Source organism: Corylus avellana, chromosome 5, assembly GCF_965113065.1.
Source record: "Corylus avellana chromosome 5, dhCorAvel1.hap1.2, whole genome shotgun sequence".
Lineage (NCBI taxonomy): Eukaryota > Viridiplantae > Streptophyta > Magnoliopsida > Fagales > Betulaceae > Corylus > Corylus avellana.
Window position 1 is genome coordinate 3,317,778 of NC_142494.1, and position 16,209 is coordinate 3,333,986.

A 16,209-nucleotide genomic window follows, 5' to 3' on the forward strand; every position below is an offset into this window, starting at 1 on the left:
ATTGGAGTGCAAAAATGGCCAAAGGGAATTTTATTTTATTTTATTATTATTTTTTTAATTATGGGCAATATGAGAAGTTTGGGATAAAATTAGTCAAATTGCAAAATTTTGGAAGTTTGAAGGGGTGTATTGCAAAAATTGAAACATTGAAAGTTGAATTAAAAATCATCCCAAATTTTGAGGGTAAAGTGTACTTTTCTATTATTATTATTATTATTATTGTGTCGTTTTACATCCAAATCCTACAACGTCTCTGTCTTGCACATAAACCACAATTAATTAGGATTCAACATTCATAGAAGGAAACAATATTGTAATCCACTTCAATAACATCAGTACCCTAACCTCCACGTTTCTTCTCCACCTCTTATCCTTTAAATGCCACCCTTTGGTTTTATCGCTTCCAATCTCCATAGCCATCTTCCACAATTTCTCTCTTGCCGCAAAATCTTTTCAGCCCTACTGTTATTATAGCATAATTTCAGTGAACATGGCCGCCGGCAAAACTTCCCATCGACGGCTCAAAATATGCTGCGCTGTAACGGTAGTTTTGTTAGTTATCATTATAGTTGTTGCCATAGCCTTGGCCTTCACCATCTTCAAGCCTAAAGACCCCATAATCACCCTCCACCCGGAAGGCCTCCAAAACATTACTTCTGGGTTTTCAATGTTTATGAATTCAACAGCGAATTTCACCTTCACCACCGTCATCTCAATTGAGAATCAAAACTATGGCAGCTTCCTGTTCAAAAATACTACTGCTTATGTCAACTATCATGGGGATTTGGTCGGGGAAGCTCCGATCGCCGGACGACACGTGCCGGCCCGAGACAAGCTTAACTTGACAACCTCTGTGAGTCTTGTTCCCCGTAGGCTGCTGGATAATTCTCAGTTTTTTGGTGATCTTGCAGCTGAGCGCTTCAATTTGACTTCAACAGCAACTTTGCCTGGGAAAGTGAGTTTGCTTAAGATCTTCAAGCTGCATGGCACGGTTAATAATAGGTGTAACATCTCTATTTTCGTTCATTCTGGGAGTGTTGAATCCATATGCCAGACCAAACTCAAGTTATAATTGTTCTAGCTTGGTCTGCTTATGTTTTCTCAATTCCCTTATACAGATTAGATTTTCTTTTTCTTTTTTATTTTCTCTTAAGAATTCTCGACCTGCGGTTTTTCGACTGCCGGTCAACTGTACTTTAATAATATGCTTATGCTTTCGAAATTCTCTGGTTTAGATGAGATTTTTTTTTTTTTTTTTTTTTTTTTTTTTGAAAACTTCACTTTATTTCTTGAATTTTCATCACTTTTGAAGTGTCTCCTTGAAGTTCAACTTCTCTTAATTTAGTGTATCTATCTTTCAATTATTTGCAATCTCACCCCCTCCATTTGTTTTTTATTTTATTTTTTATTTTAATAAATAATTGCAAAATACAGAAATTGCCCAAAATACCCATGGATCAATCTTTGCAAAAAAAAATTTAAATATATTTTCTAAAATAAAAAAAGGTTTAGGAATTTTGTTGGGATTTAATGTAAAACTTTAAGAGAGGGGGACATTGAAAAAACAATTAAAAGTTTGAAACAATAAATTGAGAGGTTTTGAACTTTAAAAAAGAAATTACAAAAGGAATGACAATTTAAGAAGGGTAGGTGAAGTTTCTCCTTTCTTTTTATCTCACTCGTGGTAGATCGAATGGTGATTGTCTCCTCCTTAAATGATAGAAACTAGGATTAGTATAGATTAGTTGCAAGTTTATTGGTGTACAAATTAATGAGATATATGTATACTTTAAATGGGACTCAACCTTTTCACTAGGAAAAAGAGATCTAACCAGAATGAAAGTGAACCAAATTACACTAAATTAATGGTAAATATATATCACTTAGAAAAAAAAAAAATTAAAAGTTTGAAACAATAAATTGAGAGGTTTTGAACTTTAAAAAAGAAATTACAAAAGGAATGACAATTTAAGAAGGGTAGGTGAAGTTTCCCCTTTCTTTTTATCTCACTCATGGTAGATCGAATGGTGATTTTCTCCTCCTTAAATGATAGGAACTAGGATTAGTATAGATTAGTTGCAAGTTTATTGGTGTACAAATTAATGAGATATATGTATACTTTAAATGGGACTCAACCTTTTCACTAGGAAAAAGAGATCTAACCAGAATGAAAGTGAACCAAATTACACTAAATTAATGGTAAATATATATCACTTAGAATTCTAGTTTCTATGGACATCGCCTAATATTGCTTTACAAATCATAACACAATTCTTGTTCATATATATTACATGAAACTCAATTCTCACAAGGAAAAAGAGGTCTAACCACAATGAAAATAAACTACTCTTTAGTATTTCGTAATGCTAAGGAGTTCATGAATAATGATAGATTTAAGAGTTCAATTTATCATTAAGCCCAACAATCATCATGGTTTTTACAAATTGATCTAATAGTCCATGTGGCACTGTCACGGTCACGCCAATCACATTGGCAGTGCCACATGGACTACCACATCTATTTGTAAAAAACTTATAGTAAAAACGGTTAATACCCCTAGGAATGTAGGAAAGTTTTTGTAAGTAAACCTTACATACTATTTATCTACTGCCCGAAGATAAATAGGGGTTTTGAGACCTTACAAATACAAGTTAAAATATGTTTGAGAAATAGAACTATTTGATAAAAGCTTCATTTTTAAGTTTTTGCCAAAAGTATGTTTTGACCATTTTTAGGCTCTTTGGATGAGCGCTTTTAATTTTTTTTTTACCAAACAACTACTTTTCCTCAAACATATTTTTTGAGTATTAAAGGCACTTTTTGGCCCCTCTAACACAATTCCAAATGGGCCCTTAAGCTCATCCCAACCTGTTAAATTACCAATTAATCAATTAATAAGTGAGGCCTAACACGTGGAATATTTAATTTAAATGATGGTGAATTGACAGAGTCAAGGTTCGATATCAGAATCTTTGGCTTTGATATCATGTTAAATCACCACTTGTCCCAAAAGCTTAAGCTAATAGGAAGAGATAAATTTAATCACTTAATTAATATTTTAACACAACCAAATTTTTTTAAAATAAAACCCACCATTCAACTGGATAATTATAAGAGTTACAATTTTTTTTTTCTTTTTTGCTAAGAAAATTGAGAAGAACTTTAAGGTTTTTAATTCAGTCCCATGTTGACCCAATATCAACTTGAATGATTGCTCAGAAAAAAAAAAAAACAAAAAAAACAAAAACACAAAAACAAAAACAAAAACAAAAAAAAAAAAAAAGTTGCAACTTTTTGAAGACTCGAATGATAATTAGAAGAATTGCAATTTTTTTTTTTTTCTTTAAGGTTTTTAATTCAAACCCAAATTGACCCAATCTCAACTTGAATGATTAATTAGCTATATGTGTATGATCATCTCTACGTGCGATTCATTGAGAGATCTAATTTTTGCGACATCTACGAGTGCGAGAAGAAGAAAAAGAGTAGAACTACGATGAGGTGATCTCATTTCTTTTTTTATAATTTAAAAGTAAATTTATAATTTATTGAAAAAATGGCCAAAATTTATATGGAGGGATCATTTTGTTAGAGAGACATGCCACATGGACTCATAAATTTATTTTAAAACCACGTGAATTTATTTATTATAAAGTCAAACTACATTGACTAATTTATCAATTTTTTCTATTAAATAAAAATAAATAAATAAATACAAGAAATCACACAAATAAGCAAGTATAGGGTTCTTATGGATCTTGGTCATTGCATGTACAATGGACAGTTTATATAAGAGAACATTCGTGCTCAAGCATCTACTCAAGCTCCTGGGCACTTGCTCGAACAAAATGAGTCCACGCGCTCTCTGATCACATGCAATGAGCAACTCTCATTACACCAAATCCTCATTCGTTCAATTACTCCAAGCTAGCCAATACGTCAATAAAAATAAAAACAATGCCCCGATCGAGCTAGGTCCAATAAAATCACCTTTCTTGTTATAAGCTTTGTTATTATTCACTCGTACTTCCATTTTTTTAAATGTACCATATAATCTTCCTTATTATATCATAATAAATTTTTGTAGGTCACTTAAAAAAGTAAGAAGTACTTTGTAGTGTATTTATGCATTGCACGTATATGTTTTTGTATATATTATTTTAGAGTGACAATTTGTACTTACAAAAATTTATATCAACCGTTAACAATATTATGAGCTATGATTTCATTGGAGAACTCAATCATGATGCATGTCCTCCTAATTGTTTTTTTTTTTTTTTTTTTTTTTCACATTTTAGCTTAAAAGGAAAAAAAAAAAGAAAAAGAAAAAGAAAAGGAAATACTCATACATCACACCAAATAAAATGTTGAGGGTAAAGAACAATATATATATATATATATATATATATATATAACAACTTTTGTATGTGTGAATGGTTGTCTACATGTTATTTAAAATTTTAAATAATGTGACCTCCTCCTCCTCATCCTTCTTTCTTCTTCTTTCTTTTTATTTTTATTTTTATTTATTTTTAATTGAATAAGAAAAGGGTTAGAGGAAATGATCATTTTCACTCTTGATCCAAAAGGAAGAAGAAGTGGACAATTCTAAAAACGAAAAAGGGGTAGACTCCCCAATAATAAATCCAAAACAAACTAAAACAGTGCGAAAATAATTACAAAGGGTAAGAAATGGATCAAACAAGTGATTCGATCATCTCAAGGGGTCACGCAAGGCGGTTACAGAAGCAAAAGAGGCACAAATTAAGGCAAGCCAATTTGAACACTCACTTGGAAATAGCAATAACCACTAAAAAGAGGCTGAGACAGTAGAAACATTGTTTGAGTCTGAATCCAGGATTATCGTGTTCTAATAATATAGCATTATATATATCATTAGATACAACAAAACAAAATATTGACCGTAAAATAGATTATCTCCATCTTAAGTCTATTATATACATCATTAGATGCAAGAAAGCAAAATATTGACCGTAAAATAGATTATCTCCATCTTAAGTCTATTATATACACCATTAGATGCAATAAAATAAAATATTGACCATAAAATAAATCATTTCCACTTCAAGTCATGTTTAAATGATGTAGTAGCACTATATATACCATTAGATGCAACCAAACAAAATATTAACTGTAAAATAGATCATCTCCACTTAAGGTCATTCTTTGCATGAACTCGTTCACGACTATGAATCATTCATCACCTCCATTACAGTAATTTAATGCGTGGACCGTAAACCCCTACTCTTAACAATCCCGAATTGGATCTCAAATTGATGGGTTAATGTAAGCGTATCCATGTGGTTATACACTCATCGAATATGAATTCATTTTCTGAAAGATCCCAACTTTCATGCTTTGGTGGGCCTTTGAAATCCTTTCAATGACTTGTGTTGCGTTGAAGGGATATCTATATGATCCGATCGATTGCGTAAAGCCTGCGATAGCTTTCCTGTTAGTTGGAGAGCTGCTAGATTATGCCAAATTCCTTAGAATCACCCTACGCTAACTATTAGCCAATACATAATTAATAAAAACAAAGAAATGCACCTATGTGTGGTCGAATAAAAACAACTTGTTATATATAATCTTTGTTATTCTTCTCATACTTCCATTTTTTTAACATTCACCATATAATCTTCTTTGTTATATCATATGTGTGTTTTGTATATATTAGTTTAAAGCGACTATTTGTAAATAACATTCTTACAAAATTTTCTACCAACAGTTAACAAATTGAGCTGTACTTAATGATACCATTGGAGACCTAAATCAAGATAGCTTCCTTAATGGCTTTTTAAGAAAAAGAAAATCCTGAAAAATAATTGTTATTAGTTATTACATCACAATAAAGAAAATGTTGACGGTAAAGGATATTGGTTTGTAACGGTTAAATCACCGCATATTTCTCAATAAGAAAATAATATTTGAACTTAAACAGAGAGGAAAAAAAAAAAAATATTTAATTAATATTTTTAACGGTAACGACTTTTTGTGCGAGTGAATGGGTTGTCCGTCTGTCGTTTTGGTCTTGCCTTGTCTCGCCGGCCAACCAACATAACGTTGTGTTCGATATAAATATTATTTAGTAGCAACCCAAAGCTCCAATATTCCTAAGCTTTCCTTTTCATTCAACAGTTTTATTGAACTTACGCTTTCTCTCTCTCTCTCTGGGATTATCAAGATGAACGACCTGCTCACGGTACGTTGATTCTAACTTTCCAACTTTTGTCATCTGGGTGTATATGCGATTGTTTTGCAATTGCTGTGGATTGATATCACTGTATTGAAGTTGACAAATTCATTTTAATTACTGGGATATAGAAATGGTGATTTTGCTATTTGGATCTTGACCTTTTGGGTTTCATGCTCTCTTTGTAACGGCTGGATTGGTGATGTTTAGGTCGGATTTAGTTCTCTGCTAATGATGATGAATTTCTAGTCTGATGCTTTTATTTTTATTTTTTTGTGATTTCTGTGTAGATTTGAGACTTCCAGTGAATACCCACTTGTGATTTAAGAAAAATTTGCAGTTAGATAGCTGACAAATCTCCCCACTTCGTTTTAAGTGGGGGGTTTTTTTTTTTGATATATTAATGTTTCTAACTTGAATTGGTAATCAAACTGAGCTAATGGTACTGTTATCAATAGTTTATGTTTGTTAGTGATCTATTTGGCACCATTATCTAAAACTTTATAAACTGATTCAGTTGAAAAGGGTAAAAATTGAATTGGATTTGGACTGGAGAGATTACTTAACTTCTAAGTGTTCTGAGTTTTCTTTTTTTCTTTTTTGGTAATTTGATTGTTGATTTGAAGAGAATTATACGGTGCTTGTTCTTTCAGTATATGTTAAAGAGAATTTATTTTGTGTGCTTTTTCTGTGGTTTAGGATTCATTTGTTAGTGATGCCAAAGGTCAGCCTTCCAGAGATAATGATATCGAAATGGGAACACGCGTTCCTGGAAGCAACCCTGATATGGGAATGGCAGCTTTCAACAAGCAGGTATATCCTACACATTATGTTCTGTTTTCTTTTGCAAACTTATATGTGATTGGGAAATCCATCTGACTTGATCATGCTGAGTTTTTTGCCATTTTTAGCAAACTTATACTGATAATTTGCATTAGTTAGGGGGGACAAGCGAAATCATATAAAGTGTGATTCTCTTTATAATTCTGTTACCTTCCCTGCACAGAAAAAAGAAGATATCTAATTTTGCTGTCTTTAAGTAGATTTCCTTCCTAACAACTTGTTCTATCCCTCCCTTTTCCTGCTGTTCTTCTTATTAGATACAAGAGGTTGAGAAACAGGTGGAGAAGGTCTCGGTGCTTCTTAAACAACTAAAGGTATGTTGATTCTCATCCAGGGCTAAATCTATTATGCTTTTGCATTGAGATGTTCATAAGCAGTGTTTCTGGAAATGAGATCTGATCCTGTAAAATTCCATTGCCTTTGCTTAGTTAGTTTATTGTATGTGCTGTGGTTCTACAGGTGTGAAATGTTTGGTCATCTTAATCTTACATTTCGGTGTAGCACTAAATTTTAACTCTGAAGACACTCAGAATGAATTATTTAATTCTATTCCTTGATCTCTATACCTCCTGGTGGGAATTGTTGTAGCACGTAGTTTTTGCCATCCGGAGCAAAGGTCAAGATGGGAACCTTTATGGCAGCATCTCGTTCAGTTCTTCAACTTCTTAGTTAAGCCATTTAATGAGAACTGTGTGTGTGTGTGTGTGTGTGTGGGGGGGGGGGGGGGGGGGGGGGGGGAGGAAGGACGGGATAAATGTCAGAAAAACAGTTTTGGAAATTTGAGTAATAATATTGTAATAATTTCAAATTTAACTATCTAGTTAGACTAGATACTGATCCTAGTGCTCTAAAACTGGCTTTCAACCTGGTTGACCAAAGGGATGGTTTCTGGTTGAAATGGAACAAATTTCTAATCTCGTCCAGGATACATGAGTTGCACCAGCTTTTGTTCACAATTTCTAAATGTGATATAAGTCTCATGATTCTTAACCATTTTGTTATTAGTTTTCAGTAGAAGAAACCAATCATTAAACCTTTTGTATGCTTTTGAAAAAAATAGGCAATTAGAGGTTGTGGTTATAAAGATATTCCACCATTAGTGTATAGCCCAGATGTTGAACAATGTTAAAATCTTCGAGCATATCAGACCCTGCTTCTATCAGAGTCAAGGATTAATGACAGGCACTCAAAATTTAAGTAGAGAATCTCTCTCTCTGTCTCTCTCTCTCTCTCTGATAGTATTGTTGAAACAGTATTTGCAAACTTTTTCTACAGGATGCTAACGAGGAGTCAAAGTCTGTTACAAAAGCTTCCACCATGAAAGGTAATTCTTTTGTCCATGTCCTTTACAGTTGAAAGGCGTGTATTTGAAACTAAATCACCTCATTAAGTCACTATTATTTTATGAAAAGTTAGCTACTAGTCAGTTGACTGCGACTGACATTAAGTTTTGAGTTATTGGCGACATTGGTGAAATAGAAAAAGCATTGGCAGAATCTAATAGCAGAGTAATTTCAGATAGACTTGGCCAGTTGATTCAAACTCAATAAACTGTTTCAAGATGCATTAAGTTGACCAGTTTTGAGTATCTATGTTATCTTCTTGAGCTTGTTGCTTAGTTGCATGTCTATTATCGATACAGACTCATATTAACAATTACTGTTAAACTATATTCAGCTATTAAGAAGCGGATGGAGAAAGATATTGATGAAGTGGGGAAGATTGCACGAGGTGTCAAAGGAAAACTAGAAGCAATTAACAAAGATGTAATACTTTAATCAATTGTGTCTAATCTGCTAGCTTCTTTTGAGGGTAATTAACCTCTTTCAGCTTTATGCACTGACTGCTTGTTCTTTCCAGAACATTGGGAATCGACAAAAGCCTGGATGTGAGAAGGGAACAGCTGTTGACAGAGCAAGAATGAATATGACAAAGTTCGCCGCGAGTGCAAATCTTTAAATCTTAAACTGCTTCTTAATTCATTTATTTTAGAATAATAATCTAGAAAATTGATATGTAAATTAATACTGAATGGCAGTTCCTCGATGAAAAAGTTCAAGGAGCTAATGACAGAGTTTCAGGTATATCTAAGTCTTTTGCTTGTCACTGGTGTTATGATTCAGGCATGTCTACGTCTTTTGCTTCTCATCTATATGCTATGTTTCAGACCCTTAGGCAGAGAATCCAAGATGAATATCGCGAGGTTGTGGAGAGAAGAGTCATTACAGGTTAGAAGACTTCAGCCTTTAGATAATGAAAACTGCAAAATGACAAAATTAAGAATTACATGTTAAAAATGGTGTTATATTACTATTGTCTTTTTGTGTTGGTGACAATGTTTCTTTTCATTTTTATGCCATTGCATGTAAAAGTAATGGTGTTATAGTGCTATCGTTGTCTTTTTGAGTTGGTGATCATGTTTTTATTCATTTTTATTCCTCTATGATTTGATCCACAGTCACGGGAACCAGACCAGATGATGAGGTAAGCTTGAATCCTCATATATATTATGATTTGAGCATTGATAAATTTGGGTGTTATTTTAATTGGTCATTGTTGAATGACCTTTTCAGACAATTGACAACCTGATAGAAACTGGAAATAGTGAGCAGATCTTCCAGAAGGCAATTCAAGAAATGGGACGAGGACAGGTATGCTCTTTTTGATATCTAAAGTGAAGTATAATATGTAGATTTCTGTTTGTTTTCTGGTTTGCTCAATACTGATGAGGATTATTGAAGGCTTCTTTTTATCCATGTACATTGTTGTTGCTTCTGTTACTGTTCTTTACAACCATAAACACTATTAATTACATAGATCATCTAATGAGCAGATTTTTCTCTGGAATGGGTTTGTTGTATGTTGTGTTTTATAGATAACTAATGCCAAGGGTTAAGTTCGAGATAGGCCCGTTTACCATATCAAAGGGTTGGACATGTAAGTATATGACTTGGAACAGTCGTGATGGAGCAATGTCAAGCATGTTTCTTGCTCAGCTCCACGTCACTGGTCATCAGTGATGGAATGAGCAGAGTTTTCTTGGTATTGTATTTAGGTTATCATGGCAATACAATTACAGAGAGTTTACTACCATTTTCTGATCTTGGTCACTGATAACTTCCCCCGTCTCCAGTCCTATGATCATTCACTTACCAAGCAAGCTTTGGCTTGGAAAACGAGACTTGAATGTTTGATCTCCCCCCCACCCCGAGTGTGCATGTGAATGTTTTGCCTAGGCTTGCAATTAGCCCATTGAGCTTGTAGGTCTTCATCACTTTTGAGGACTGGGTGAGCTTACTCATGCATTTGCAGCTTCAATGCAGTGAGAAAGAAAATTTTCCATCGTCCTTCTTGAGTGCATTATAGCTTTATTATACACAAAGGGCACAGGCGAAGAGACGAAAGAAGAAAAAAGTCATGGTTCTTTGATTTTGCAATCTCAAAGTTCTACATACCCAAAGGTAGCTCTTATACTAAGTTTTCTTTGGCCATGGTTGTAGGTGCTAAATACCCTTGAAGAAATTCAGGAGCGACATGATGCGGTGAGAGAAATTGAGAAAAAGCTGCTCGACTTGCATCAGGTATATTTACAGAGAAGTGAATTTACCCTACCTGAAACCTGATGTCTGATATAGCTTTGAAATATTTGAACAGATTTACCTCGACATGGCAGTTTTAGTGGAGGCTCAAGGAGAGATCTTAGACAACATTGAAAATCAGGTTTGCTTCTACTTTTACATTATTGAGCATGTGGATCCAAGCATAAATATATGTATGTGTAATGTTAGAATATGTGTTGCTCGGTATCGGGTGTTAACGGGGTCTTGTCCAGGTTACCACTGCGGTTGATCATGTCCACAGAGGGACATCTGCACTTCAAAATGCAAAGAAACTTCAGAAGAACTCACGAAAATGGATGTGCATTGCCATTATTATTCTCCTAATAATAATAGCCGTTATAGTTGTGGGTGTCATCAAGCCCTGGAAGAGTAACAAGGGTGCTTGAGTCTGTCCCTTTTGTCTCTTGTCCATGTAGAATTCTAGGGTTGGTTTTCCACACTATCCATGGCTTTTGGTTTGCCTGTCATAACACAACAGCTTCCTAACCTCTTTGGTGTTCCTTTTATTTATTCATTTGTGAAGTTGTTTTGATTGTGGTGGTGTGCTTTGTGGATGAAAGTTCTGGTACTTTTTTTTTTTTTTTTCCCTTTTTTTTAAACATCATTCTTCCTTATTTGCTTTGCCAAACAATTGATCTTTTCTGCTGATTGTTATTGTTATTATTATTATTATTTTCCAATTTAATTGGTTGTAAGACCAAGTTACGTAGCCATCCCAATTCTCTTACGGACAAAGTTAGGAGGAAATAATTCCTTCTCTTATAGTCAAATCGACCAAATTCTTGACAGGTGGAATTTTTTAATGTTCATATATTCAGTGGGCTAGACGTTGGTCCTCCCTCACCAAAAAGTCAAAAATCGTGTGCTCAGGAATAAAATTACCCAAAAAAAGGAAAATAAGAATTTGAGTAAGCAATCATAGTCATAGAGGAAGGATATTGAAAAAAAACACCATCATCGTAGCCATCAAAAGTATGGTCTTACTCTTCCAAGCATCCGAATATTTTTGTTTTCCTTTGTAGTCTCAACAATCAACTAAGTTGTTTGTAGTCTTATTTCAATTGGTTTGGCACCAAAATGCTTTCGGCTTGAATGTTTGTTTTGAAGCCACAACCGTTTTGTCTGTTTTGGCTTAAATTTTGCTACTTTTAGCTAAATGAAACATAGGAGACTAGGAGTCCAAAGTAGTGGAGAGATCAATTTAGTCCAACCACACGGAATCCCCCAACCAATCACCCACCCATTCTTGATCCTCCTTCATAATGTTGGATCGCTCCACCGTCGATCGTACAACATCTTCTTGACATCATGGTTCAACGGGCTCTGCACAAAATAGACAACTCTACGAGACGAGTGCGAGAGTGAACGAGTGCTAAAGTCTATGGTGGTGGACGGCGGTAATAGTGTAGTGGTTATAGCCACTATGTAGTTGGGGTTGGACATGGAAGTGGAACAAGGGGGTGAGTTATTGGTTGGGATCAAGTGTAGTTGGACTATACTGATCTACACTAGTTTGGACCCTAGATTTCATTTACATGATGTACATAAGAATGCACGCTTTTTCTTGCACTCATGTATAAACAGAAGCACCCACAATAGACCTAGGGTAATGGTTATGATTCACGAATAGAAATTTTCAACAAGATTGCTGTTCCGATTACTAGCAATTCAAACATAAAATGTGAGCAAGTTTTCATAGAGTCCATTTATCTTAAGAGGCTCGAATGACCCACTAACCTGCTGTGACAAGTAAGTCCCATAAAAGCTCTTCACATTTTCTGTTTACATTGTTACGAATTTGAGTAAAAAATTACTGATAATCTGGATCTGATGGTCATTAATAATATGATCACTATAGGGTGCACAGTTGCTTCCCATTTCTGGTCATTGCGTGCCCAATAGGGCTATAAGATTGTACATAATCTGTTGTCCTATATTATGCTATTTCCCTACCTTTCTTGGCTTCTTGGTATTGTTCTCTTCTTCATTTATCAAATGTTGGGGTACGGTAAATCCGAGTTTTAAGCAATCTCAAGTAATTTTTCATTGGAGACACGCCAAGCTCCAATAGTCATATTTCTTAGAGGTTACACTTGCCAAAGGGAGATACAAAGTTAAAAATCCTTGATGCCTTGAAAATTGCAGTGTAGAAGATTTTTGCCGTAAAACAAGTCCAATTATTTTGCAATTTTTGGGTGCAGGTTACAAATGCAGTGGACCATGTGAAATCGGGTACAAATGCTCTCCAAACTGCAAAGAGCTTGCAAAAGAGGTCGAGGAAGTGCATGATGATTGCCATTATTTTGCTCCTGCTGATTGCAATCATTGTAGTTCTCTCAATTTTGAAACCATGGAAGAAGTAATCAACAGAGGAAAGTTAACTCCCATCTGCTCACTCTCTCATAGTATACATAAATAAACCAAAAAGACAATTACTATTACAAAGTGTATGGTTTCTTTCTTTTCTTTTCATTTTCAATTTAATTGCATCTCTGTATCACATCTCTTATGAGATGCATTTACAAATAAAAGAAGCTAGTACATTCACTTTTGATTGTCACTTTCTGAACCGTGGGTTGTATACAAGGCTGGTTCTCCTCTCCTTTCCTCACCATCCATAATTTTCTTTGCTTTGGGTGAGCTAAATCACTGGTTTCAGGAAAATTTAGGCATGGATAGCAATTGCTAAAGAACTATTAGTTGGATTTGATTGACTGCATACTCTTGTGGTAAGTTTCAAATTTTTCATTATCTAACAGATCTAAATTGATATAAATCATGAGAAATAATTATGCAAAAACTCAATATACATATAAAGTGGGGGGAGGAATACTCAGCAGATGGAGGACCAAACTATGAGGGGAACAGGGCTTAAAAAAGAGTACTAACGCCTACCGGCAAGAAAATCACCTGTGTCTACAAGGTCGTATGTCTCATTAATACCCTGTTACAGTAATCCAGTGTTAGCTGCAGCACAAGTCTGTATTCTATAATCAGTAGAAGAGTACTTCTGAAGTAAAAACAGATTTAGTTTTTGAAACTCTATGTCAAGTTACCAAATTGAAGCAGGTCAACCACAGAGCTCCAGTGCTGTAAAAATTGATACATAATTAGGGCAAGAAAGCATTGATAGACTCTTCTTTCCCCCCCTCCCCCCTTTTTTTTTCGGGTTAGAATGAAAATAAATGTTAATTCTTTTTAAATATCAGAGGCCATTTATTCCTATATATTAGATCTGAAGGGGAAAAACTGTTCTGGAAACATGCATGGAACTCAGGGAAAACCTCCAAAACCATAATTGGAAGTCATCAAGGAAAAGCTGGGAGGGCAATGAGCAGTATCCCTGAGGCAGGTCCAGTGAGCTCACCAACTCTCTGTGTTCAGTCGCCCCAGTTCTTTAATTTCAATCCAAGTGAATGTGCCCTCCTGCTTTGATCCTTCAATTGATTTCTCATTATGAACTCCATCTTTATCACAAGTATTGCCAGTTTCCACAAACAAGGCATAAGACTAAATGAACCATCCAAAAAGTGTTTATATTATCTTCAGTTTCTCCCAAAGCTGTTCATTCAATGTTACAATCACTCCCCATATTCTGGCCCTAATCATCAACAAGCTCTTAATCCTTCTTCTTCCTCCATTTCACTTCATTCTCATCTACGAACATAGATGCAGTCAGAGGCGCAATCTCAGCTTTGTCCAATGGCCTCAGTTACTTAACCATAAACAAACTTCTTAATCCTCTGCCTTCCTCCAATTCACTTAATCCTCATCTTGAACATAGATGCAACCAGAGGCGCAATATCACCTTTGTTCAATGGCCTCGGGTACTCATGGGTGTCAAAAATGACCATCTCCAGAGTACCAAATAGATGAAGGCACAGTTATATTGTCAAAGGTTTATGGCTTTCCTCACTAATACCTTTCCAAGTGCTCATAGAACTCCTTCTGAGATTCGCACATTCCATGTAATTTTGTCATGTGTTCTACTTCAGGATTTCACTTTCAAAATAGATGAATAACTGAAGGAACTTAAAATCACACATGTACATATGCATTTTCGTGTGCATTGAGTATATAATATAATAGAAATGAGAAATTATCAACTCTTGTGTATCTATTACACTGTTCAAGTCAACCATTAAAAAAAAGTCATGGTAACTCTTACCCAGTTAATCAAGTGCTGATACTACTACTCAAACCTGGTTATCAGCCATGAGGTTACAAATTCACTCCAGAAAAAACCTACCAATGAATGTTTTTAGTCATGAATCCAGTGAAACAAAATCACCTTAGCTCTAACAAGTTTAAAGCAATCAACACCCCTTGGGCAGTCTGCCTGAGAATCTAGAGCTGTGTGCATATCTACTTTGCACAGCAACTCTGACAGTAGAAATCCAATAACAGGAAAAGCTTACGCTGGCATAAATGCACAAATATTTAACGGAACCAGACAACAGACAATATGTTATTCATAGGCATTGCGCGTGGGTCCGTATATCTTCATAGCCATCATGTGTACAGTATATAGAGCATGCTAGCATCTGTGTGTGTGTGAGAGAGAGTTCCAAAAACTGCACAGTTGCAGCTAGAGTAAATTGGTAGTGTTTTATGACTGTGATTGAAAATGGCAGATCCCAATACAATACAAAGGAAGCAGAGCAAACAAAAGGTCCAAAATTACAACTGTAATAGTGTTGCATAGGAATTTGCAAACATGCACACACTTTTCATAAGATGTGTAAAGCCAAAAGAAGTACGGGGCGAAAGTGTGCATGAGCTGACAAACCTGATTGATTGCATAGCAGATGTCAAGTCTGGTGAGAGTTAGTAAAAACAGTAGAGATCGGATATCCTGGTTTAAAATTCAGTTTAATTTTCTTGAAATTACCAATTCAGTAGTAGAAACAATATTTCATTAAACTGAGGCCAAACGCATTGAACACAAGAAATTCAAACACAATGACACACAAGTGTCAGTTGTGAACATTTCATAACTAGTAACACGAAGTAACTTTGATATCAATCTAAGAATAAACTTGAAGAGGACCAGATCATGTTGCATCTGCTACAAATTCATTCAACTATTTCTGTACATGCTAAGAAGGAAATATTGAGACATGCACCAGACACATCCAGTATCAGACACAAACCCAAAAGATGCACACAAAAGGGAGAGGATTACACAATTTATTCTTTAGTGTTCAAGATCATAGAGTTTGATGATTAGAGGACAAAGACACCCGGCCAAAATCACAATCAGCACAGAAACCTTTCAACAATTTTTTTTTTTTTTTTTTTTCCCTCAATTGAATTAGAAGCTTTCATTTAATGCAAAATACAAGAAATACATCCGTCATTACAAGCAACTCAAGCAGCACACATAAACAAGTAAATAAATAAATAAGGAGCTATAACCGCATACCAACCACATAAACTAATCACATTAAGTAAGACCCATTAAAGACAGAGAAGGGAATGTAGCAAAGACTACGGATAAAAAGTTATTTGAATATAATTTTTAAGCTTCGT

The 16,209-nt window shown here is 34.8% G+C and overlaps 2 protein-coding genes across 3 annotated transcripts; both read left to right on the forward strand.

Annotated features, from left to right (window-relative positions):
* The first annotated feature begins 351 nt into the window (after window positions 1-351).
* LOC132183125 (uncharacterized) lies at window positions 352-1,216 on the forward strand. Its single transcript, XM_059596523.2, has one exon. The coding sequence runs from the start codon at window positions 491-493 to the stop codon at window positions 1,070-1,072; it is 582 nt and encodes a 193-aa protein (XP_059452506.1). The 5' UTR covers window positions 352-490; the 3' UTR covers window positions 1,073-1,216.
* A 4,899-nt stretch (window positions 1,217-6,115) lies between these two features.
* Window positions 6,116-15,829, forward strand: LOC132180374 (syntaxin-132). Of its 2 annotated transcripts, none has more exons than XM_059593171.2 (13): window positions 6,116-6,223; window positions 6,914-7,027; window positions 7,315-7,371; window positions 8,333-8,381; window positions 8,735-8,823; window positions 8,918-8,991; window positions 9,096-9,138; window positions 9,225-9,285; window positions 9,516-9,541; window positions 9,631-9,708; window positions 10,558-10,638; window positions 10,712-10,777; window positions 12,879-15,829. In XM_059593171.2, the coding sequence occupies exons 1-13, from the start codon at window positions 6,206-6,208 to the stop codon at window positions 13,038-13,040; spliced, it is 918 nt and encodes a 305-aa protein (XP_059449154.2). In that variant the 5' UTR covers window positions 6,116-6,205; the 3' UTR covers window positions 13,041-15,829. The 2 variants fall into 2 exon arrangements, with proteins under 2 accessions (XP_059449154.2, XP_059449153.2); XM_059593170.2 differs by lacking the exon at window positions 12,879-15,829 and adding an exon at window positions 10,890-11,211.
* Window positions 15,830-16,209: the final 380 nt, after the last annotated feature.

Excerpts from the sequence above, each read along its gene's own strand:
- LOC132183125 (XM_059596523.2), top strand. The coding sequence starts at position 491 with ATGGCCGCCGGCAAAACTTCCCATCGACGGCTCAAAATATGCTGCGCT.
- LOC132180374 (XM_059593170.2), top strand. Across the intron at positions 8,382-8,734 it reads AAAAGCTTCCACCATGAAAG|CTATTAAGAAGCGGATGGAG; the intron begins GTAATTCTTTTG and ends AACTATATTCAG. Across the intron at positions 9,286-9,515 it reads GGAGAGAAGAGTCATTACAG|TCACGGGAACCAGACCAGAT; the intron begins GTTAGAAGACTT and ends TTTGATCCACAG.